Raw genomic sequence first — 23,105 nt, forward strand, 5'->3', positions numbered from 1 at the left:
AATCTTTATTACAAAAGGTTAAACTTGAACTAAACTACACTTTGGTTGAAAGCACACTATCATTCTGCATGTAACTTTCACTAGTTCAGATGGAGATCCATCCATCTATCCATTTTCTTCTGCTTCTCCTTCCAGGTCACAGGGATAATAAGTTAGGGCATTACTTATACTAAGTCATACTGTACAGGCTGACGGTTATACTGGGCAGGAGGGTAAGTGGCCTCTGAAAATGAGTTTTGCTCTGGTGAGACATGAAGTACTTTCAATCTCATCCAGAGAGGGTAAAGAACATCCTGTGGTCTTTTCAGCTGACCTTATCACCCTCTGCAGTCTTTCTTTGTCAGCCACTGTAAAGCCGGCGGGCCACACACTATCACACACTAATGGTGCATGACAGTCCAGACTCGAGTGTAGAGCAGTAGAAGGTCACCAGCAGCTTGTCCTCCAGTTTATTCATCTTTAAAACCCTCCAAAAGTGGAGGCACTGCCGAGCCTTTTTCACCACAGATGTTGTTAACTGACCACTAAAGATCTTCAGAGATGTGTTCCTAGGAATTTAAAGGTGGCAAAAAAGAGCTGAGGAGAAGTACCTGCAAAAAATATATAATATATAAAAATATAGTCTATATACATTACAGTATATAGTAAAGAAAACCCTGAAAACTGTAATTCCTGAACTCATCATATTTTCATCAGCTTTATCTTTAGTCTTTTGCACTTTATTCAGTTCTTAAGGCTGAAAGTTTTGGTGTGCTGCCTCAAATCACATTGTAATACTGTTTTGAAGGCTGAAAGTATGAGTGTGAAAAGATATTGTTGCAGATGGACATCAGGTGGCAGCATTGAACAGAGAGTCACACCAAACTGAGCCCATGCCTTCACCGTTGTGGATTTCTGGCTCCATCTCACTAGATCCCAGCATCCTCCTTGGTCACATCAACAAAGTAGGACAAGCATGCCCTCCTTCACTAAATCCATGAACTTCCCCTGTGCTCTATGTTCAACATCCTTTGTCCAGTAATTTTACTGTCCTCCTTCTGCACAATTCAATTCAGTTTTATTTATACAGCGCCAAAACACAACAACAGTTGCCTCAAGGTGCTTTATATTGTAAAGGTGGACCCTACAATAATACATACAAGGAAAAACCCAACAATGACCCCCTATGAGCAAGGTCTTTGGTGACAGTGGGAAGGAAAAACTCCCTTTTAACAGGAAGAAACCTCAGGCAGAACCAGGCTCAGGGAGGGGCGGGGCCATCTGCCATGACCGGTTTGGGAAAGATGTACTCTATCTAATTCTGTCCCTCCTGGTCACACCCAATGAAAATCATAGCATCTGAAAGCCAATTTAGATGTATGGATTGTTTTGTAAATTATGGATCACTCACCTCTCTTAACATGACTGGTACTTGTTAAGAGAGGTACAGTCTAATGATTTGATCGCACTCTGTTCTGTGGAGGGTCTCAGTCATCCAGATAATGGTAGTCTTAAGAAAAAGAAAGGCAACGGGACTTGTGGAGAGACGCAGGCATAGGAGGTGGTCCTGAGAGTCACTGACCTACTATTGATCATATGAGTCATTGCATGAGCTAAAGTGTGGACATGATTATTGAGGTCTTTATTGTCACCGGGGGGTTAAGGGTGAAACCTCTGTGAAACCTTTTCCCAACCCATCATGTGACCTATTGAGGTACTGGGAAGGGATCTCAAGACTACATTGTAGGCAGTTGATAGCTGGTGTTGTAAGCCATCACCTCTGTCCAAAGATGGTTGTTCACAGCGGACAGAGATGGTCTCCTTTACTTTTCTTTCAAACCATCCGTCTTCTCAGTCCAAAATGTGAACATCCTCAAAAGAGTGTCCTTTAGGAGCAGTTGTACAGCATCTGTATGAGCCGTTTTTTGTCTAAGGGTGTAGTGCGCTCAGATGTCATGCTTGGAGAAAGTTCTGAATGAGTTTCTCTGAGGAACCTTATGCAAACCTTCTCCTTTGTTGGTGTTTGACCTTTTTTCCCGTGTAACATCAAGAATGATCAATCACACAGCCTTTGTTTCGGTTTGCATGTATGAATTGATCGTAGCGTAACTGTTGTCTTTGAGTAAAGGTGGGAGATGGGTGACTTTTTTGAGTCAGTTCTTCAGGACAATTGCTAAGCTCAGTATTTCCTATATAGTCATTGTTTCTAGAAGTTACATCTTTTTTCTCTGCATTGTTCTGATTTCTTATCTGCGGGTTTTAATTAAATGAGATGATGTCTGTTACAATGTCTTTTTTTAAAGAATATACTGCTATATACTGTATTGTAAAAGTGAGCAAAGATGTCAGTGAAAATATTTTAAACATAAAATCAGTAACATTTTAACAACTACAGGTCAAAGGGGAAAAATTAAAGACTTTATATCTCTTTTTAGTTCACTGTGATCTCGACTGCCATTAAGTCTGTTTTATAAGATATTTCCATGTATATTCTGTTATTTATAATAGACTTGTTTGAATAAAAATAGCTGCAGTGGCTCGTGTACAGTAAGAAGTAGAGGTATCACTGTAACCGAGGACTTGCTGTTAAAAATAGCTTGACTGTTGCCTGCAAGTGTTGAGCCAAGGAGGACAAGCTGTCTCGAGAAACCTAAAAAGGTCTCATAATGCTTTGAGTGTCAGGATCTGCCAGAAATGACTGAAAACTTCTTCCTGACTCTTGCACAGATCAATATTTTTGATGGTTAAAGGGGAGATCCTTCATACCTCATACTTTTAGAAAAAATGTTAGACTTACCGACAATAATAAGAAGAGAGGCACTCTGGTATTTCAGATTTATTTTTCTGATTTTCAAAAATGAAACTTTGTGTGGAACAATTTCTAAACTCTGTCACCATTTACTGTTTCACTGTTCCAACTCTTTCTCATCTTTAATATTCCATTAAAATATATATATATATATATCTATATATCTATATATATATATATATATATATATATATATATATATAAAAAACGTTTCCCATATTATAAAGAAAGGGGATAAAACTTGCCTCCAGAATAATTCATTAAACCTTGTGGTACAGGTGCACACTCTTCATCTACAAAGTGCAGAATGAGAAGGAAATTTGGGGGTAAATGCTATATATAGTTTTAAGTGCATCCATACATGGGGTGGAAGGGGAACAGCATTCCTCCAGTGAGAGGGTAATATTTTTGTTGCCATCAGCGAGTGCTTCCCAAGCGGCATCAGGCTGGTCTGCCACCTCTTTGCGCTGTTTAAATTTCTTGGGGTAAGTCTCTTTTGTTAATATTCGCTAGCTGGTGTGCTAATTTTATTTTAGAAATAACTTTTTTCAAAATGAGCTTCACATTAGGAAGAGGACTTATCTGCTGCCAATCCTGGGGCAGGTGAAATGTGTTGCATAAATAAATGGCAGCAGATAATCTGTCTCCTGTGTGGGGGAAAATGAAGCAGCAGTCTGTAATCTCCCTGAGCTGTACTTCCTTTCATATCAGGGTATTAAGAGGTTGCTGACCCTCTTTTCTTAATTTGCGTCAGCCAAAAAAGGACGATATTGTGCTGAAATAATTATTTATACAGAACGGAAGCACAATTAGCCTGCAGCAGAGTGTGGATATGACAGCTGGCTTAGATCTAAGTCTTGTTCCTGTACAGTCTGATCACTCTGATTTCCTGCGCAATCGTTTTAATTAAATAGTGTGAGGACTGTGCTCTTCTGGTAATGACACTGTTTCCTTCATTTCTCCGTTAATGGAATAGGCAGACTGGTGAAAGCTATTCATAGCTGAGCTGTGTGAGGCTGTTAGAGGAAGCAGTTGAAGTGCTGAGCTCGAGTAAAAAGTTGGAACTGCCATGCTGTCTCATAAATGTTTGCCTTTAAACATTGTTTAGGTCTATTAGAGATTCGGGTGTGGGTATTTTTCTCATGTGTTGTATAAATTCTACAACAGAACAGCAGAAACTGCACCTGTTAACCTTTGCACACGGTTGATTTCAGAGATGACAGCGCATCTAATACTTTAAACTTACATCACAGAATGATTGCAGTAACAGTGGTGGTAAAGTAAATACTTGTATTGACATTTCTAACATGGCTAACACATGTTTGGTCTCCCCCTCCCACTGGTACTCTTGGCCAGGACTCCTTGAAGTGTTCCAGTCATGGCTTCCAAAGTCATACCTTGGTATAAGAAGAAGCATGTGAGCCAAGTCAAAACTGATTATGCTTATCATCACACTAAACATGTTTCCAAGCAGCACACAGAAAGGTATGACAGTGACATTTACCTGCTGCTTTGAGTAGCACAGCTCTTGCTGCTTTGCGACGTAGAACAAAAAACACACACAGGGGTGTTGCTGAGGAGCAGCTGCGGTAGTGGGTGTGTCTGCTTCCTAGCTGGCAGTTTAATTGTCAATTCAAATTCAAAGTTCTGCAAATTCTGATTTTCATGAACAAATCAGTCAGTCACAGAGTGGTACATGCTAACTGACTGAATACCCAGATGTTAGTTCTGTTTATCGTTTTCCACAGGAATATATTTTCATGCCTCTTTATTATAGCTTCAGTTCGTTTCTTTGTAAAACCTCAATGTATCACCAGTGATTCTAAAGCTCTTTGTCTATGTGAGCTCCAGAATCTCTGAGAGCAGAACCCAAGTCGGTATTTCAGGAAGTGCTATTGCTTCTGTTGCTCTGCAGCTTCTGCCAACAGATCTTATAGTTCAGGCCAATGAAAGACATGTATGCATTTGTCTTTGTTGCTATAGCATGCTTTTTAAAAAGGTTTTCTGGCCCTTACAGCTGTGCTGTGCAGTATAGTCATACTTAACATGATATTATACATGCTGAAGATTGGCTTTTTCGTCACTAGTGGTGAGGTAATAAACTGAGCCCCTACGAGCCAAGTTCTGATCTCCCAGGGATCTGGAAACTGCAGCTGTCTAATGGCAGATGACTAATGTCACCACTTGAACCTGACCTACATCTGAGGCTACTAACTATACACAGTTGTGTTAGTACTGAAGAAGTTTCTCTCAAAGTGGTGGTTAGTCTTTATACACAGAATGTCAATTTTCTGGTTATTTTGTAAAAATAATTTTCTGGATAAAATCATAGTTTGTTGTGCAAATGACACTAGCCACTGTCAGATTTTTCACAATAGTGGTTGTGGTATGCATGTAGAGAATAATATCCATCAATCAATTTTCTTAACCCCAGCTAATTTTGAGAAAAAGACAAAGTACATAAACAGATTTAATCCCTCTGTGGCGTATACAATACATCAGGCAGATATGCTGGGAAATCTTGTAACCGCATGTTTGTAACTGTTAGTTATTTTTTACTGCGAGTGTTTGTGTTTTTATGTATGTATATGTTCAGAAGACAAACTCAGCTTAGCTGCTAAATTAAAACCTGAGAATTTTTTTTATGCAGAGAACTTGCTTTCTGATTTTTAATGATGTGTTTTCCTCAACAGCAAATCAAGCTCTAAATCGGTGAGCCAGGCACAGGCCCAGGCCACGGAGGCTATGGCAGAACAAGCCTATACCGTGCCGGTGTTCCGGCAGAGGTGAGTCTGCTCTGGCTCACAGCTATTTCAGTCGCAAGGTAACATGCAACTACATTTTCTACTGGCTGACCCCTGTAACCACAGCACATTTCTTTAGTATAACTTGTTAATTATTCAATGATTACCGTTTAAATTATGAAACAATTGCACAGTCTTACTGCTACAATCCTATAGACTCATAACACTGACTCCCTGCCCTCAAGGTTAGTTTTATCCTGTGTTATGCTTGATATGCTCAATGCAACGGTTTCAGGTTGTATCATACAATTATTTTAGGGTAACAGTTCAGCTTGTAGGTAAATATGTAACAAGCGTATAGCTAACAATGATGCTAAAGTCAATCTTAGTCAAAGATTAATCTGATGTATGCATTGTTAGGACTGCTGAGGAGACTGAGGAGTACCAGAGAGTAAGCAAAAATGTTGGGAAAGGACTGGCTGTTATTCAGGAGGAGCTTCATAGGATGAGGATCGCTACTAAGGCCCAAGTGGAAAGTCTTGAAATTCAGAAAGAGGTTAGTAACCATCCGCTAAACAAATCAAGGTGACACTATAGTTCCTTTGTTTTTCTGGTGTTTTATCGCATATATGTGGACCAAGTTTAAAAGTCTGTGGAAATGTTGTGTGTACGCTTTAATGTATCTGTCTCTGTTACAATCACTATTAAAATTATATCAATTTGTAATCATGAGTACAGCAAAACAGCAGATCTAGAGTCTCTAAATGTAATCTAAATCATTCACTGTAGATACTCAGCTGTACATTTCTATGAAATCTGAGCCCAATGGTCTTATTGACATTGCATCAGTGAACTGTTGGTCAAATCAGTCTCAGGAATAAACCAACTTTTTAGGAGTTTTAACAATATGATCACTAACATCTGCTGGCCTCATGTTCCTTCATTGGTTTTGTCAGGTTTCAGATTTGCTGTTAGCTAAGAATTGTTGACAAAGATAACATGTTGCACTAAAGTGCTTATGTAATCTCTGCCCTATAGAGATAATGCATAAAAATGTCATTTTCATAAATAGATTAACTTGATGCAGTTGACTCTCTCCAGGTTAAGGGGATGATGAGAAAGAGAGTGGATCTGTTGGAGGAAATCCCCAAATTGCCAGACTTCTTGGTGGCCTTACGGCCGCATACTGTGTGGGAGAAGACTCCTGTCAAGCTGTTCTGCACCGTCGAAGGAAATCCGAGGCCCATCGTCAAATGGTCAGTATACTGCCATCACACACAAGCGGGTTTTTAAATTTGACTCAAGCTTTATGGTAATACCATTATAAGCTTTTCTGATTTATTACACTATTGAAATATTTTAGGACTGTAGAATATCACTGTAGTGTGAAACTGATTCAGATTCATTGGCAGGTATAAAGATGGAGTGCCAGTAGATCCACTGAGTACCCCAGGAAAGTACAAGATTGAGAATAAATATGGAGTCCATAGTTTGATTGTTAGCAGGTATGTATTATCTACAACTCTCAGCAGTTAGACATAAATGATTTCATTAAACTGAGTTTTATAACATGGATGCTGCAGCCTTTGATTTTCTTTTTACCTGAAATGAGGTAAAAAGAAAAAAGTCATGTTGTTCAGTAAATTAGAGAAGTAAAATGTTTTAGTAAAATTAAGTTATGAATTAAAATGAAGTTATTAATTACTGATATGTGTTGGTAATGCATTAGCATCTCTGAAATATTCATACAAATTTAGTAAAGACTTCCAGTATCAGTGAGCTAACTTTTTCCAGGTGGAGGTCGATTGTCCGTTTTATATCTCAGAATCCTCCGACACTGTTTTGAGCCACAGTGTGGTAGTAACCAAGCGTGCTAGTTACTAGTTACTGTCGTCATTGTCATCTTTTTGTGCATGTGGCGGTCAGCATTAAACTGTAACAGTGAAGTGTATCATCAATAACATATAAAAATGATTTAAATAAAAAATGTAAAATTGTTAAAATGTAGTTATTCTGTAGACTATAGAATAAGACTGTAAATGTACAGTAATAAGGTAAAAGCCAATATATTGTTTCCTCAGACTAAGATGCCTAAACTAATGTTAGGGCAACAGGAAGTGATATAATACAGTCTTGAATATATTATACAGTACTGTGCAAATGTCTTCAGCCACTTTATATTCTTTATAGTTTACAGATTCAGACTTTCTTTCTTCTCCAAGCTCTCACTCATTTTCAGTCATACGTGACTTTAAGCTCACAATTTTTTGTTTGTTTGTTGTTCTGCTTAACACTGACCTACAAATCATTCAAGCACAAAAAAGCATCACCTAACACCTAACACTATGTGTCTACACATAACAGATAAATTGCACCAACAAGATGCCCAAAGAGCTATTAACTGTTGTCATATTGCTGCATGGTTGGCAATATGTCCTTAAAAAATCTGGGAAAAGTAGACAAGTGGAGGACAAAAGAAATGGCTGACATTACAAAACATCTACAGCAGTTGAAGATTATCTGAAAGTGACGCTCAGTAAAAATCAATTAAAAATGTGACACAGGACCTGAGAGATCTGGCTCTACTATTCAACAAAGCCTCAGCCTAAATGGTCTAAGATGAATGGTGGCTGCCAAGAAGCCATTCGAAAGGAAGTGAAATAGGGAGAAAAGGCTGAGGTGGTGTACTAAACTGCACAAGAACTGGAACGAAAATCAGTATAACCTGCTCTGATTGGCCAATGAATCCGAATAGGACATTTTTGGTTCAAATGATCATCAGTGAGAGTCTATAGCTGTCTATAAAGCATGATGGAGGCTCTGTTATCGTTTGAGGCTGCAGTTCAACCATTTTGCCTCGTGTGCGGTATTTCCCTGTATGTTTACATGTTTCTATAAATCTCTGCATCTGCTTCCGATTCTCCCACCAAAATATAAAGAAGTGAGGGTTGTTTAAGACTTTAATGAATTTATCAGCTGAGTGAAAATTTCTAGCATTTAAGCAACAAAAAGGCTTCCAGCTCCAGCTTTCAGGATTTCTTCTGGATTGTGTATTAGTTTTTCTTCCAACAGCGCAAACTGAAATTGCTCCCTGCATGGACTATATATGTTTTGGGGGTTTTGTAAACTTTTTTTCATTTTAAATTAAAAAAATGTCCCATTAAAGGTTTAGTGTAAATATGTTTTATGAGGTTTGTTGAAAAGACAATATTTTTATATAGTCAAGCAATTTTTCTAGTTGTTGTATTATAACCAGCCTTCAAACTGAAAGGAAAGCAGCATAGAAACAAACTTGGAAAGACTGAACGTCTGTCACTCATGCTCAGCGTAGATGTTTACACTTACAGGACTTTTATTTTGTTAGCACATTATATCGATATCTTGACATTATCTGACAGTCAGCTGGAGAGTTAGAGGGGAGATTGCTAAATTGAGGGTGAGGCTGCAGCCTGCTTCTTTTCGTCATCTTCAAGACCCCTCAGCTGTTCATGTTGGAGTGCTGACCTTTGCGTCATTCGAGCCATGAATTCCTCTGACTGCGCTCCGCTTCTCTCTGTCCCTCCCTCTCTCTGAGAATTGGAATATCTCTGGACCGTCGTAGCATTGAAGGTCACTGAGAACATCGTAGTTTATTTGCCAAACTTCTTCAGAATCAGTCATTTTCACATTCTTTATGCAAAAAGCACCAAGTGACAAGAAGGATGCATCTATGTCCAACACAGCTGGGAAAATGGATCTTTTAAAATAGTTCAGCTCAGGCTGAAGGTCAAATTTCTTCCTTCTATTCTAAACCTCAGACTCTTCTTGAGTCTCAACACAATTGCTTGCATTTTACCTTCTATTAACCTAAATAATACATGTTCTTCAAACCAAATGGCATCAAATCAAATATAAATGTTGATATACTGCAATCAGTGACTTCTTCCTACTCTGGCTGACCTTGTAGGTGTGTTGTGAGTGATACTGCTGAGTACAGTGCTGTGGCAACCAACCAGCATGGCACAGCTACCAGCAAAGCTAAAATTATTGTGAAGAGTAAGTCTCCCTCTTTCTTAAAGACATTGCTCACCTCCCATGTCTTTCTCTGTAAACATAAACGTCTTTTCTTCACAGGACCAGCTGGAGCCGGAGAGTCCTGCCATCTTGGTTTAGGTGAGAGCATAAAGGGAGTTAGTAAGACTGGGGAGTGTGGGGATTGAGGTGTCACGCCCAGACACAAGCTCATGGAATCATGACACTTCAAATAGCAGCAAGCAATGAGAGGCCTGATAAGAAGTGGAAACTGATAGCAAGCTGTTCCTGTCCCGTGACTCCCTCTGAAGAAAAACAAAACACAGATCTGTCTTTAGATGAGCAGCAAGCGATCGAAACATTTATGTACATGTTGGGATTTAAATAATGAGCAGTCCAGAAAATACTAACCTCCACAAGATTTCATTTAGACTAAAAACACCAGACATCTCCTTTGTCAAAACTAATTAAGCTGGATTACCTTATTTAAGATTTATTGTATACATTGTTGAAATGAAAAAACTCATGCTGTTCACTCCTTATGGACACATTTTTTAAAAGTTCCAGAGAAATAACTGTGACTACAAATTGTTTCTACTTTCTTAATGTTACTGGATGTGCTGATTGTACTTGAAAGCTCTTAAACCAAGTCCACGTTTAAAGTGAAACACTCATCACACATCACTTTGTGGAAATCACAGCCTGTGGTTGCCAAAGCAAGGGACAGTGTCACAAAATTTCCTTAAAATCATTGACGTCTAAGATAGCAAATCTCAGACCTCATTTTGGCTCCTGGACACGTATACTGAATTTTGATGCTTTTGAATGACAAGACCATATAGTTATATTGAAAAAATGTCAGATTTATGTTCATAAATCCATTGTGGTTCTACATTATCATTCTGATATTGCAAACATGTTCTCTCCACATATCCACAAAATACGATTATTATCTGATTGCTAATAATGTTGCAAATCTTGTCCTCCAGTGCCTCATCTGACTGAGATCCATGCCAGTAAGCTGGATGTCAGCCTGCTTGACCGGTTCCCAGTGTCTTTTGGTGTGGAGGGCAACTCCATCAGACTGGTGTGTACAATGGTGGTGGTCCCCGATCTCCCCAACATACCACCCATTGCCCAGTGGTACAGAGATGGTCAGACCTTCTTTCATTCTTTCATTATGTTTGTGTGTGGCACTGTCGGTTGACTGTGGAGTTTGGTCACTTCTCATTATGTCCTCTATCTTGTATTCTAAAAGATAAACTGCTGAAACCAAGTAAACTGGTGGAGATGTCAGTGGGTGGAGGTGCTGCCTCTCTCACGCTGCCTCACCTGGCCAAGGATGATGAGGGCCTCTACACGCTTCGGATCTTCACAAAGGACGGCACTGCTGAGCATAGCGCCTACCTGTTTGTCTCAGGTAGGACACAGTCCTAACACCACGTGATCGACTTTGAAAGAACAAATCAGAAATCGCTGTTTAGAATAAATAGAGCAATGGAAAAAATTTTAAAAAGCCATGAATGAGCAAAAGAGATAGAATAGCACAAACCTTAGAAACTTTAAACTTACCACTTATAACTTACCTTACTTAAAATACCCAACTATAATCTGGTTAATATATATGATAGTCTGATTATGTGTAGTGTAATAATAGATAAAAGAAAAAAATGAAGATAAGTTGGTTAAAAATGAAAATACGTAACACTGTTGAACCTTCCTCTGAGGTGAGAATTTCTTTGTGGAACAGGTGAATAATGCCAGGGCTCAGATATCACCACGTCTGCTCTTGACACCTCAGTCACTGTTCCTTGCTCTGCTGCTTTTGGCCAGTTTGAGCCTGTAACTTTCTTTTTATTGTATGAGGTTGTTGGTCATCTGAAGCCCACAGGTTTCCCTGCTGATGTTGTTCCACCTTGATTATTTAAAGAGGTCATTTCTACTCTTCCATCTCTCCATCTGTCCTCGATACCAGTTTCTCATCTGGTATTTTTCCCAAACCTTTTAAGCATGCTACAGTATTTTATCAAATTTTAGGGCTATTTACAAGCTTTTCTTTTTCTCTGAAGTTCTGGAGAAAATTGCTTATAGTCAGCTAAAAAACCTTTTTAGATGAAAATAGTGACCTTGAGACTTTTCAGTCTGGTTTTAAATCTCTGCTTGGCACAGAATCTGTTTTGCCTAGGGTTGTTAATGCCATCCTCCTGGCTAAAGATTTTTAGGGGAATGCTCTGCATGGTTTAGGTCTTACCTGGCTGAGAGAACATTTTGTGTAAGTCCTCAGCTCTGGTCTCATGTGGGGTACCACAGAGATCAATACTTGGACCTCTGCTTTTATCTTCTGCCCCTTGGCTGTACTTTTAGAAGCCTCTCCGTTGCTATGCAGATGAGACGCAGGTTTATATGCCCCTAACAAAGAAAAATAACTACACTATGCAAATGGTGGTAAATGTGGTAAATGATGTGTCTTGTATCTTGAGCAAGTGAAAGCTTGGTTGGCAAAATGAAATGTTTTATTAGTTAGCAATTAAATTAAGAGTTCCTAATCTTTTCTATACTCACAGCAGTACATAGATTTAAAACAGGTGTTATTGACTCCTTATTTCCTGTTACCACACATTAGGCATAGTATGCAAATAAGCGGTGGAGCCATAATAGTTGTGTCTATCACCATTCGTCTTCCATTCTTCCTCCCCAACATACCCGTGTTTCTTTATTCCCTAGATGCTGCTCCCTCTGCACCCGGAGCCCCCGGCGCACCAATGAGCGTAAAGGCCTATGACATCAATTCGGACTATGTCCTAGTTGCCTGGAAACCCCCAAACACTGTCAACGAGGCACCCATCACTGGATACTTTGTGGATCGGTCAGTTTTAATCTTGAGAAGGCTTCCAGCTCTCTTTAAATAGACCACAGTTGGCACACTGACATGAATACAGTGGAATTATACTGCACTTAATGCCAAGGAAGTGAGTCATAGTTATTAGAGCTGCACTCCTTAGAAGATTTTCTAAATTAAATGTATCTTTTCACACCAAATGCCAGATATGATTTGCTTATTTTCATGGTTACATAAAGTGCATATAAGACTTGTGGGATTTGCAAATCTCATGAACGCGTATTTTATTAACAGTGGAACATTGAAAATGTATTTAATAACATATGTTTATATTTTAAACAGATGTTTAAAGTGGGAAAATGAACCATTTTAAGAAAAACAATATACCTTATTTTCGATTTGATGGCAGCAACACATCTTTGAAAAAAACGTTGGTGCAGAGCCATGTTTACAGCTGACTACATCCCCTCTTCTTTTAACAACCAGATGGTTACAGCGGAGGGTTGGGAGATCAGTTTTGCCCTATTTTTGCCTGCTGTATGATCTTCTATGTCATCTTTTTCATTTCATGATGCACCAAATGTTTTCAACTGGTGAAAGGTCTGGACTGCAGTTTTCTTTAAACAAAAATACTTGCAAGTGCAGCCCTTCTCACCAGTTTATTAGGATACTTTAACTTCTCAGCTTGTCAAAATTGCCTCATAACAAATATAAAATGTCATGTGAAGTACTTTCTTATAAAAAGATATTAATTTCATGATAATGGAGAGTTTATTTGCTGTAAAGGTGTGAAGCTGGCACTGACACTTGGGTGCAGTGCAACGACGCCCCAGTGAAGATCTGCAAATACCCAGTACATGGCTTAAGGGTTGGCCACTCCTACTACTTCCGGGTCAGAGCCGTGAACAGCAGTGGCATCAGCAGGCCCTCACGCAAGTCAGACAAAGTGACGGCCCTGGACGCTGCAGAGAGTGAGAGACTGCAAGGTACAGATGAAGGTAAATACAAAATACAGGACAGCAGGATGCCAGCGTTTTCTGACCGATCTGTTGTCATTTCCTGCAACAGTGATTAAAATTGAAGGAAAATACGACATAGTGATAAAGGATGATGACCTGGAAGGTATAGTGGTTACACACTCGTCTGGTTTCACAGTTTTTGTTTCCCCTATCTTTAAGCCACCACCTCACAATCTCACTAAATACTAACATCTGTCACTCAACCCCAGCAGCACCATCATGAGAACATTTTACATTTTATGGGGATGTTTGCTTAAAAAGGCATCTTCCCTGATCAAACTCTCACTGATGTTTGTTTGCTGTTCTGTTCTGTTTTCTGTTCCACTATCAGTGAATTTTCTTTCCATTTATACCTGTTTATTGGACATGATCATTATTCCAGTAACAAATGAGTGCTGCATGATTAAATTAGTCACTATTACAGGAATATGTTTTCATCTTAAGGTGTGGCGTTTGAATTCTGACCTTTACATTCGTATCTTTTTCAACGAAGGAAACATGAGAAGGAAAAACATTTTAATGCGGATCTTAGAACTAATCTGTCATTTTCTCATAAGGTTTTTTTTAAACAACACAGGGAAAACTGTTTTCCAGAGCCTTCCCAGCTTAACTTTTGTGGTGCTGTCTTTGATCTAATCGAACTTTTTCCATTCACACTTTAACTGAAACAGTTTTCTCTTTAAATTGTGTCCACTTAATATAATATACTACTTTAACAAAAACTTATAACAGATGAAAACTAATTTTAGAAACTAATAGAAAATATCAAAAATATTACATATTTGTATAATATCACAATCAAGGCTATTGTAGAAGTCCCACATTTCACTGTTAACTTTAACTTTGATACGTCCTTTTAGTTCATATTTCTATTTTTTTAAAATCTGAAATATGATATCAGGGGTTTTTATCCATGTTCTGGTTTATCTAATGGCTAACTGCTGTATATGAAACTTGTAGTTAAACAAAACTAAAATATTGTGTGTTTTGTGAGCATTGAGCCACCAAACCACATACGAGGCTGTGGCAGCTCTAGTGTAGCATTTGGATATGTAATTATTGTTGAATGCTACCAAAAATAATTATTTAATCTTTAATAAAATTCCACCAATGTTATTGTCCTGCTGATCAGCACTTTTAGAATTTAACAAGCGAGAAAAAGGCAGGACTTAGTTGTGTTTGTTTTCATCACTTATAAGTACAATTCTATGAAAATGCGTTATTGAAGTCCATATAGTGGTGAATATTTAATCTCCTCTCTGCCTTTGAAAGCAAGCTCAACAGTAACATTAGAAGCATTGTAAAAGTCACTTTAAATGGTAAATGGCCTGTATTTATATAGCGCTTTACTAGTCCCTAAGGACCCCAAAGCACTTTACACATCCAGTCATCCACACACACTGGTGATTTCAAGCTACATTATAGCCACAACCACCCTGTAGCGCACTGACAGAGGCGAGGCTGCCAGACACTGGCGCCACCACCTCTGACCACCACCAGTAGGCAACGGGTGAAGTGTCTTGCCCAAGGACACAACGACCAAGACTGTCCAAGCCGGGGCTCGAACTAGCAACCTTCCGATTACAAGGCGAACTCCCAACTCTTGAGCCACGATCGCCCAGCTTTACACTACATTCAGTCATCCACCCATGTGTGTACATTCACACACATGGCAAGCTACATTGTAGCCACAGATAAAAACCTGAGTACAAAAAGTGAATAATGTGGGACTTCTGCAGTGGCTGCTGTTCTGTGTATGTTATGCCTCAACACTGTTCACTCCCAATCTAGGCTACGTAACTATTCCAGGTGAACCCACAGATGTGCATGCATCCGAAATTTTCAAATCATATGTTGTGCTGAGCTGGAAGCCTCCTAGCCCCCGTGGACGAGCTCCACTGTGGTACGTCATCGAGAAGGTGTGTGCTGCTTCACTTTTGCCCATCAGTTGCTCTCAGTTTAGCCGATTTAACCTTGGTACTGTAGCTGAGGGATAAACAAGACAGTCACATTTAAATGTCCTCTCAAGTTTTACTTAAATGGCAGCACTACACACAAACGAAGCTGTATTACGTTTGGGTTGCGTGAAACTTCAATACCCCAAACTACATGTTTTTTTTCTTTTCTTTGTTTTTTTTTTATTTCACACAGAGAACTCTACACTAGCATATCTCCAGATTTCAGTTTGATACATTTTTGAACTTTTGATCTCATCTTTAGAGAAGCTTCCGTGGGTTTAAACAGGGTTTTGCTACCCAGTGTAAATATGGAACAATGGATTTACTGCAACCAGTGTAGAGTCACATGACATGTTTTAATGCATATAATCGCAAGGATGTAAACATAGCTGTGAGCTTATAATATATTGCAAACAAATTCATATAGTAGCCATAGTGAATGCTTATACAAGAAGTTCAAATGTAATATAAATTTGTGTGATAGTAGCTATATATTGAGATGCTAGATTTCAAGTTGATGATAGTCTGAAATCTTGTTTATTACATATTGTATCTGATGTATTGTGCTTTTTATAGTATTTTTAATGCCACACATTAAGCAAGCCAGTCAAGTTGTAAACAGTCTTGCTAAAAATGTTGACATTTACACAATATGTTTATTATATTTCCCGAAAAAGTGAGAGAATGTTTTCATCAGGTTTAGCTTGAATAACAGTGTTAGCATTGCCCCCGGTTCAGTTACATGTCAATAGCAGAATTCACACAAAGATTGATTTTATTTTTAACCCTTTTGGCACACACAAACATACACTTTGTTATTTATGATTCTTATATCTTAAATTATTTAATTAATTTAACAAAAGTGAGATTTAACTTTGTAAAACACAGTATAAAAGCTGCTCTTTTTGTCTGTGCCACAACACATATGGCTATACCTTCTCATTTGCCCCCCTCCCTGACTTTCCCACACAGTGCTTAGCAGGCACTGGAGACTGGCAGCGGATCAACACAACAGTCAAACTGCACTCCCCTCGTTACCCAGTTTTTGATTTGCAAGACGGGCAAAAGTACCAGTTCCGAGTGTATTCGGTCAACATGTATGGCTCCAGCGAGGCCTCTGCGCCCTCTGAGCCCATCCAAAAGGTTGATGAAGATGGTAAGAGCCAGGATCAGTGCAGACTTAAAGACACATGATTATATATCCAGCAAAGCACAATGCACACAAAAACCTGTGAAGAAATGCTGAATCGTCAAATTTTGTAATTTATTAGAATTATAGATATTAAAGGTCCAGATGGGAAGGTCACTAAAACAACTTTTTTTGTGTTTGTCTACCTTAAGCAAAGTGTTTTAGTGCATACATGTAAATGTGTCCACAAAAACAAATGCATGAAAAGCCCAAATACAGTTTATTTCAAAAGTGATTGACTGTGTTTTGCAGGTACTGAACTTCCAATTGGTATGTACAGAAAAATATCAAACACACTTTAAAAGCACTTTTTTCACACTGCTGTAAGTTCACTCTTTCACTCTCTGCTCTGTGTGTGTTTGTTCTCACTATAAGTGATGAACTGGAGCACTTGGGGATGGCTTAGTAAGCTGTTATATTACAGGGTAACGAGAAGTTGATAAAGCAAAATGGGATTATTCTGGGCTCTCGTGCCTAAATTCAAATTAAATCCCAGAAACGCTCCTCTGTCACAGTGTTCTGCTTAAACATCCTGTTCTGCAAAAAGGCATGGCAAAGCCATTCCATGGGAACTGAAAAACAAGTCCTCTGTGCTGTGTTTAATCACTGTGTTTGTGCACACAATATACAGGAACACAGAACACAGCACAAATATCGAATGCATGCATGTTTTTTGAGTAGCAGTAACGTGCTGTAGCTGTAACCTGCAGACAAGTAGGTGGAAGTCAAAGCTTCAGTGAGTATTATTTACAGCTAATTGTCATGATTTCTGTTCTGTAAGAAAGTAAATTGTTAGTAACTGATACATTAATTAGTCATTTGAATAAAATGTTCTTTAATACAGAAAAAAATATTTACAACTGGTTTGATGTCTGAGGTCATCAGTTGTGGAATCATTCTGTCCTTGTCCTTTTTTCCACTTTAACACTTTCAGCTTTGTATACTTTTGGTAATTAATTAATATTACATGTATATAGCCTGGAATCTAGAGCCACACCACTGTGCCAGCCTCTCTCTTCACATGGCGCTGTTGCCTCCTGTGAGATTCCTGACACCCCTCCCCCACCCATCACCTTCACTCAATACCAGGTTGAGATGCAAATGAGGAGACTTCACTCAGGCAAGTCTGCTGGACCAGACGGAGTGAGTCCCCTCGTCCTCAAGACCTGTGCCCCCCAGCTGTGTGGAGTCTTTCATAAACTGTTTATGCTGAGTCTGAGTCTGCAGAGGGTCCCAGTGATGTGGAAGACATCATGCCTCGTCCCTGTACCAAAGACGCCACGTCCCAGTGGCCCCCAGGATTATAGGCCCGTGGCATTGACCTCCCACATCATGAAGACCCTGGAAAGGCTCATCCTGGACCAGCTGCGACCCATAGTAAGACCACATCTGGATCCCCTTCAGTTCGCTTATCAGCCTCGTCTCGGAACTGAGGACGCCATCATCTACCTGCTCAATCGTGTCTACACCCATCTGGACCAGCCGGCGAGCACTGTGAGGGTCATGTTTTTTGACTTTTCCAGTGCTTTCAACACCATCAGGCCGACCCTCCTGGGTGATAAGTTAGCAGTGATGCAGGTGGATGCTTCTCTGGTGTCCTGGATTGTTGATTACCTGACAGGAAGACCACAATATGTACGTCTCCCACAGTGTGTGTCTGACAAGGTGATCAGCAACACAGGGGCACCACAGGGGACTGTCCTCTCCCCCTTCCTCTTCACCCTCTACACCACAGACTTCAGCCACTGCACAGAGACCTGCCATCTTCAGAAGTTTTCTGATGACTCTGCGGTGGTTGGATGCATCAGCAGGGATGATGAGACAGAGTACCGGGCTGTGGTCGACTCCTTTGTCACATGGTGTGAGCAGAATCATCTGCAGCTCAATGTGGCAAAGACCAAGGAACTGATCGTGGACTTCAGGAAGACCAGGAAACACTTGACCCCTGTTTCAATCCAGGGGGTCAGTGTTGACATTGTGGAGGACTATAAATACCTTGGAGTACACATTGACAATAAACTGGACTGGGCTAAAAACACCACAGCACTTTACAGGAAGGGCCAGAGTCGTCTCTATTTTTTGAGGCGACTGAGGTCCTTCAACATCTGCCAGAAAATGCTGAGGATTTTCTACGAGTCTGTTGTGGCCAGTGCGATCCTCTATGCTGTTGCATGCTGGGGGAGCAGGCTGAGGGTCGCAGATGCCAACAGACTCTATAAACTAATCCGTAAGGCCAGCAATCTTGTGGGGATGGAGCTGGACTCCCTCAAGGTGGTGTCGGAGAGGCGAATGCTGTCCAAGATAAAGACAATGTTGGATAACACCTCCCACCCACTCCATGACATGCTGGTCAGTCACAGGAGCACGTTCAGTGAGAGACTGAGATTACCGAAAAGCACCACTGAACGACACAGGAAATCTTTCCTGCCTGTGGCCATCTCCCTGTACAACGCATCCACTTAACACAGTTTGCTGCTACAACTACACATGTTTCTTTTCCAGCTATTTATTTATGAGTGACTTATGTATGTATGTATATATATGTATATATTGTACTATTCTTAGTTAGCGTATTGTCTGTCTTGTCTTAATGTTGGTTTATAATGGAGCACTGTAACAAAAAATAATTTCCCCCAGGGATCAATAAAGTATTCTGATTCTGATTCTGATATATGTTTTTTCTTTGCCGCACAGGCGTCCCCTCTGCTCCTGGCCATGTTGTTGCTACTAGGAACACCAAGTCATCTGTGTTTGTGCAGTGGGAGGCCCCCAAACACCTGAAACACCTCATGGGATATTACATCGACGGCCGTGTCGTTGGAGCCAAGGAGTGGTTTGCATGCAACCATAAACCCTTCAAACATACCAGGTAAGAGGGACAAAAATGTTACACGATGGTCTTACTGTGATTCAGATGTTTCAAATGACACCAGTTTGGCAAAACACGAGTTTTTGCTTCTCAGCCTTTTGAACAAGAAGGAAAAAAAGAATTTAATGAATATAAATAAAGTGTCTCCTCTAGAGGAGTGTTACACAGGAGTGCAGTAACTCCACAGCACACAGAGAGCTCAGTCTGAGAGTCCCTGAGCAATGTGTCAGGTTTAATATAAGGCAAAGGCAGGTTGTGGAGTCATGGATAAATGATGATGATTTCAACAATTTTCTAGCTTGTTTTATACTTTATTCTGCAGTATTCCCAATATCAGCTGACTTTCTCAAATCTGAAGATAAACTCACGATGGCTTTTGTGAGTGGAGCTCACAAAAAATAGTTTAGCCAGAATAACAATATGTACATAGAAATATCCGATGTGGGCACTGGTTTAGCTCAATAGGTGAGCAGGTGACCACACGCCCTGTGACCAGAAGAAGCGAGCGAGCTTTGAGTCCGAGCTGTGGCCCTTTGCCGTGTGTCTTCCCCTCTCTCACTCTCTCCCCACTTTCCTGTCCATCTTTCACTGTCACTGTTCAATAAAGACAAATGCCCCCCCCCCCCCCCCCCCCCCCCCCAAAAATAATATTTAAAAAAAGAAATATATAGAAACAAGAGGAAAGACTTCAAGAGGTTTTATATGTATTTGATTTAAAAAATGAGTGTGTGCGTGCCTCAGGTTTGTGGTGCACGGCCTGATCCCAGGGGAGACCTATGTGTTCCGTGTCCAAGCTGTCAACCTCTTTGGCCTCAGTGAGGAGTCACAGGAGTCCTCTCCCATTGCTGTGGAGCCTGCACTCGGTAAGAGTATTATCAAGTTCATGATTGCGATTTATATGCTGCCTCTGAAAAGTTAAAACGCTCTTTGAAACTGTCATTTTTTTCAAAGAAATGTACATTTCTTTGAAAAAATAGAGGAATACATTGGAGAATGTATAATTTAAGAGAAATGGTGTTTCTTAAGATTACCAGAGTCCTTGAACCAACGTGATGCTCAGTGTGATTCATTTCATTATTCTGTGCAGGCAAGGGGGCTGAGTATGGTATGTATTCAATAGCTGTGTTTACTTTTGTCCCCCCCTTACTTACCCACAGCTTTCTCTTTATCCACCTTTCACTTTACATTATTGTGTTTTGATCACACAGAGACGTATTTTTAACAGGACTCTACAAAACACTTCACACTTCAAAGTCTGACAGTTACTCAGCACAAGAGTTGAAAACTTTACGATAAAACTTTGCAGGCTGCTCAGTGAAGTGTGAGAAAGTGCATGACAGGCTCACATGCAGCCGATCACAGTCATCGTTTCCTAGATTGATTAAAAAATGTTGAACTTTGAAAGACGTTATGTAAGATGATGTCATACAAAGTTTAAATATGAAGCTTCATTAAATGTGAAACTTTGTAATTCAGCAACTCCCAGCTCTCCCTTTGGGATCACCATGCTGAGTTCTGATGGTTCCTCCATAACTGTGGCCTGGAAGAGTCCCAAACACTGTGGTGGCTCCAAGGTTAACGCTTACTACATTGATAAGCGGGACGCTGACACTTTAGTCTGGAAGGAGGTCAACCTAAACGCTGTCACAGAAAGAATGTGCACTGTGAGTAATCAGACACAAGATTAAGATTTTCTTTCTTAAAGTTTTCTTTTCTTGTACTTGATAAAGCTAAATTTGATTAATTTACATTTACTCACTTTATTATTACTACTTTATTCATTCATTTGATGATTGTGCCACACGTTATTTTAGGTGGAAAATCTGAAGGAGGGAACTTTTTACGAGTTCAGGGTCACTGCTGGTAACATGGCTGGTGTTGGTCTACCATCTGCTGCCAGCGTTCCAATGAAATGTGAAGCTTGGACCATGGAAGAGCCAGGTACAGGATTGTCCATGTGACTTTATTCTGTAGAGTTATCTCTGCATCTCACAGTGAGTATGGCAGCTGTTGTTTTGACAGAGGCAAATTCACCAAAATGCCTGTTGAACTCCTGCAAATGTATCAATAAAATGAGCATCCAAGGCTTTTAAAATGTATTAAAGGTTAAAAAAAAACATTTGAATTCCAGCCCAAAAAATAAAAATAAAAAACTTAACTGATAAAAATGTCAGTTAAGTTGCGTTGACTCCAGTTCAACTACAGCTCGTGCGTCGTGTGTTCTTTCTGGAACTGATGATGTTTCTGTAAATTCAAGGCCCAGCCTATGACTTGAGCTTCAGTGAGGTCAGAAGCCACTCTCTGGTCATCCTGTGGAGGGCTCCCATTTATACTGGAGCAAGTGCTGTCACTGGATACTTTGTGGACATGGCTAAGAAGGGCTCATCAGAGTTCGTCACTGTGAATCAGGAAGCTGTGAGCCACCGTTACCTGCAGGTAGCAAATCTGGTGCATCATGCATATTCCAACAAATGGCCAACCCTCTTTCCACACCCAAGTCACACTCTCCATGTGATGATATTTCCCTGGTTTTCGTAGGTGACTGGACTGGAGGAAGGTGAAAGCTATGTGTTCAGAGTCCGTGCTGTCAATGCACACGGTGTTGGAAAACCTTCCCAGTTGTCAGAGCCGGTCTGTGCTAAAGCTATTCCAGGTGATGAAAACAAACTGAACGTGTGCAGCCAGCTCTGCACTTTATCCTTTATATTGGCAAAACATTCAGAGACATGTGAGACGACAGCATGATAATTGTCTTTTATTAAAATACTTAGACATCGTATGAGCAGACATAAAACACAAAATCACTGATAATTACAGTTAAGCATTTTTAAGTAGAGAACTTTAGCATTCACTAGAGATATCAAATTTCATATACAAATGAAAACTTATGTGTGGTATCACAGTATTTTGGGAATTTCTCTCACACAGTCTAAACATAGAGGCTGTAGTGCTTTCATGTAGTTTACTTTTTTCATTTCTACAGACACATAGTAATGCTTTCTTCCTTACTTTGTAATATTTGACATATCATTGAAAAGATGTGTACACACTTTGGAAGGTGAATATCTTTGATCACTTCTCCCTGCAAACACATGCAAATTACTGCAATGCAAATTGAATTTGTTCATATCATGATTATCAGTTTAATTTATGACACTAAGTTTAGAATTAAAACCACACAGATTATCTGACTATTATCTGATTATTTATGACAGCGAGTATTTTATTTTTGTTATTACTCACTGGAGAGTTTCACGTGTAATTTGCAGGCACAAAGGAGATTGTGGCTGGTGTGGATGAGGAGACTGGAGATGTCTTCCTGTCTCTTGAGGCCTGTGAAATCTGCGAGATGTCCAAGTTTGTGTGGTCGAAGAACTACAAACTCATCAGTGACTGTCCCAGAGTGGCTGTCACAACTAAAGGCAGAACGTAAGCTTGATCTTTGAGCTTTGACTTTGTTCTGTGTCCTTCGTTTGTGACAGCGGGACGAATCTAATGAATCATTCAGTAAATACACCAGCGCAAACAATGAGCTTCTCCCTCGGGGCCTGAACTAGTTTGCTTTGTCATCTTGCTTCGGTGAACTCAAAATGAAAACATGAAACACAGCCGGATCAAGTTTTTATGTTTCCATTCAAAAAGCTAATAGTTCATTCAAGTGTTTTCTAAAAAAGCTCATTATTGGCCA

At 39.8% G+C, this 23,105-nt stretch overlaps 1 protein-coding gene across 8 annotated transcripts in view; it reads left to right on the top strand.

Annotated features, from left to right (window-relative positions):
• myom2a (myomesin 2a) overlaps positions 1 to 23,105 on the top strand; it is a 54,427-nt gene that overhangs the window by 23,402 nt on the left and 7,920 nt on the right. For 4 of the 8 annotated variants that reach the window (XM_076884611.1, XM_076884605.1, XM_076884610.1 and 1 more), the window contains 22 exons: positions 5,482 to 5,574; positions 5,953 to 6,088; positions 6,634 to 6,788; positions 6,945 to 7,037; positions 9,479 to 9,567; positions 9,646 to 9,684; positions 10,533 to 10,697; positions 10,802 to 10,963; positions 12,268 to 12,409; positions 13,169 to 13,368; positions 13,451 to 13,504; positions 15,193 to 15,320; positions 16,332 to 16,515; positions 16,801 to 16,818; positions 19,243 to 19,417; positions 20,159 to 20,280; positions 20,505 to 20,522; positions 20,894 to 21,081; positions 21,232 to 21,358; positions 21,675 to 21,853; positions 21,956 to 22,070; positions 22,687 to 22,846. In XM_076884611.1, coding sequence (XP_076740726.1) covers positions 5,482 to 5,574; positions 5,953 to 6,088; positions 6,634 to 6,788; positions 6,945 to 7,037; positions 9,479 to 9,567; positions 9,646 to 9,684; positions 10,533 to 10,697; positions 10,802 to 10,963; positions 12,268 to 12,409; positions 13,169 to 13,368; positions 13,451 to 13,504; positions 15,193 to 15,320; positions 16,332 to 16,515; positions 16,801 to 16,818; positions 19,243 to 19,417; positions 20,159 to 20,280; positions 20,505 to 20,522; positions 20,894 to 21,081; positions 21,232 to 21,358; positions 21,675 to 21,853; positions 21,956 to 22,070; positions 22,687 to 22,846 — 2,742 coding nt within the window. Of the gene's footprint in view, positions 1 to 3,191; positions 3,274 to 4,144; positions 4,274 to 5,481; positions 5,575 to 5,952; positions 6,089 to 6,633; positions 6,789 to 6,944; positions 7,038 to 9,478; positions 9,568 to 9,645; positions 9,685 to 10,532; positions 10,698 to 10,801; positions 10,964 to 12,267; positions 12,410 to 13,168; positions 13,381 to 13,450; positions 13,505 to 15,192; positions 15,321 to 16,331; positions 16,516 to 16,800; positions 16,819 to 19,242; positions 19,418 to 20,158; positions 20,281 to 20,504; positions 20,523 to 20,893; positions 21,082 to 21,231; positions 21,359 to 21,674; positions 21,854 to 21,955; positions 22,071 to 22,686; positions 22,847 to 23,105 lie in introns of those variants that run through there. The other 4 variants (XM_004571801.4, XM_076884606.1, XM_076884607.1 and 1 more) reach the window with 4 other exon arrangements.

Source organism: Maylandia zebra, linkage group LG6 (assembly GCF_041146795.1).
Source record: "Maylandia zebra isolate NMK-2024a linkage group LG6, Mzebra_GT3a, whole genome shotgun sequence".
Taxonomy (NCBI): domain Eukaryota; kingdom Metazoa; phylum Chordata; class Actinopteri; order Cichliformes; family Cichlidae; genus Maylandia; species Maylandia zebra.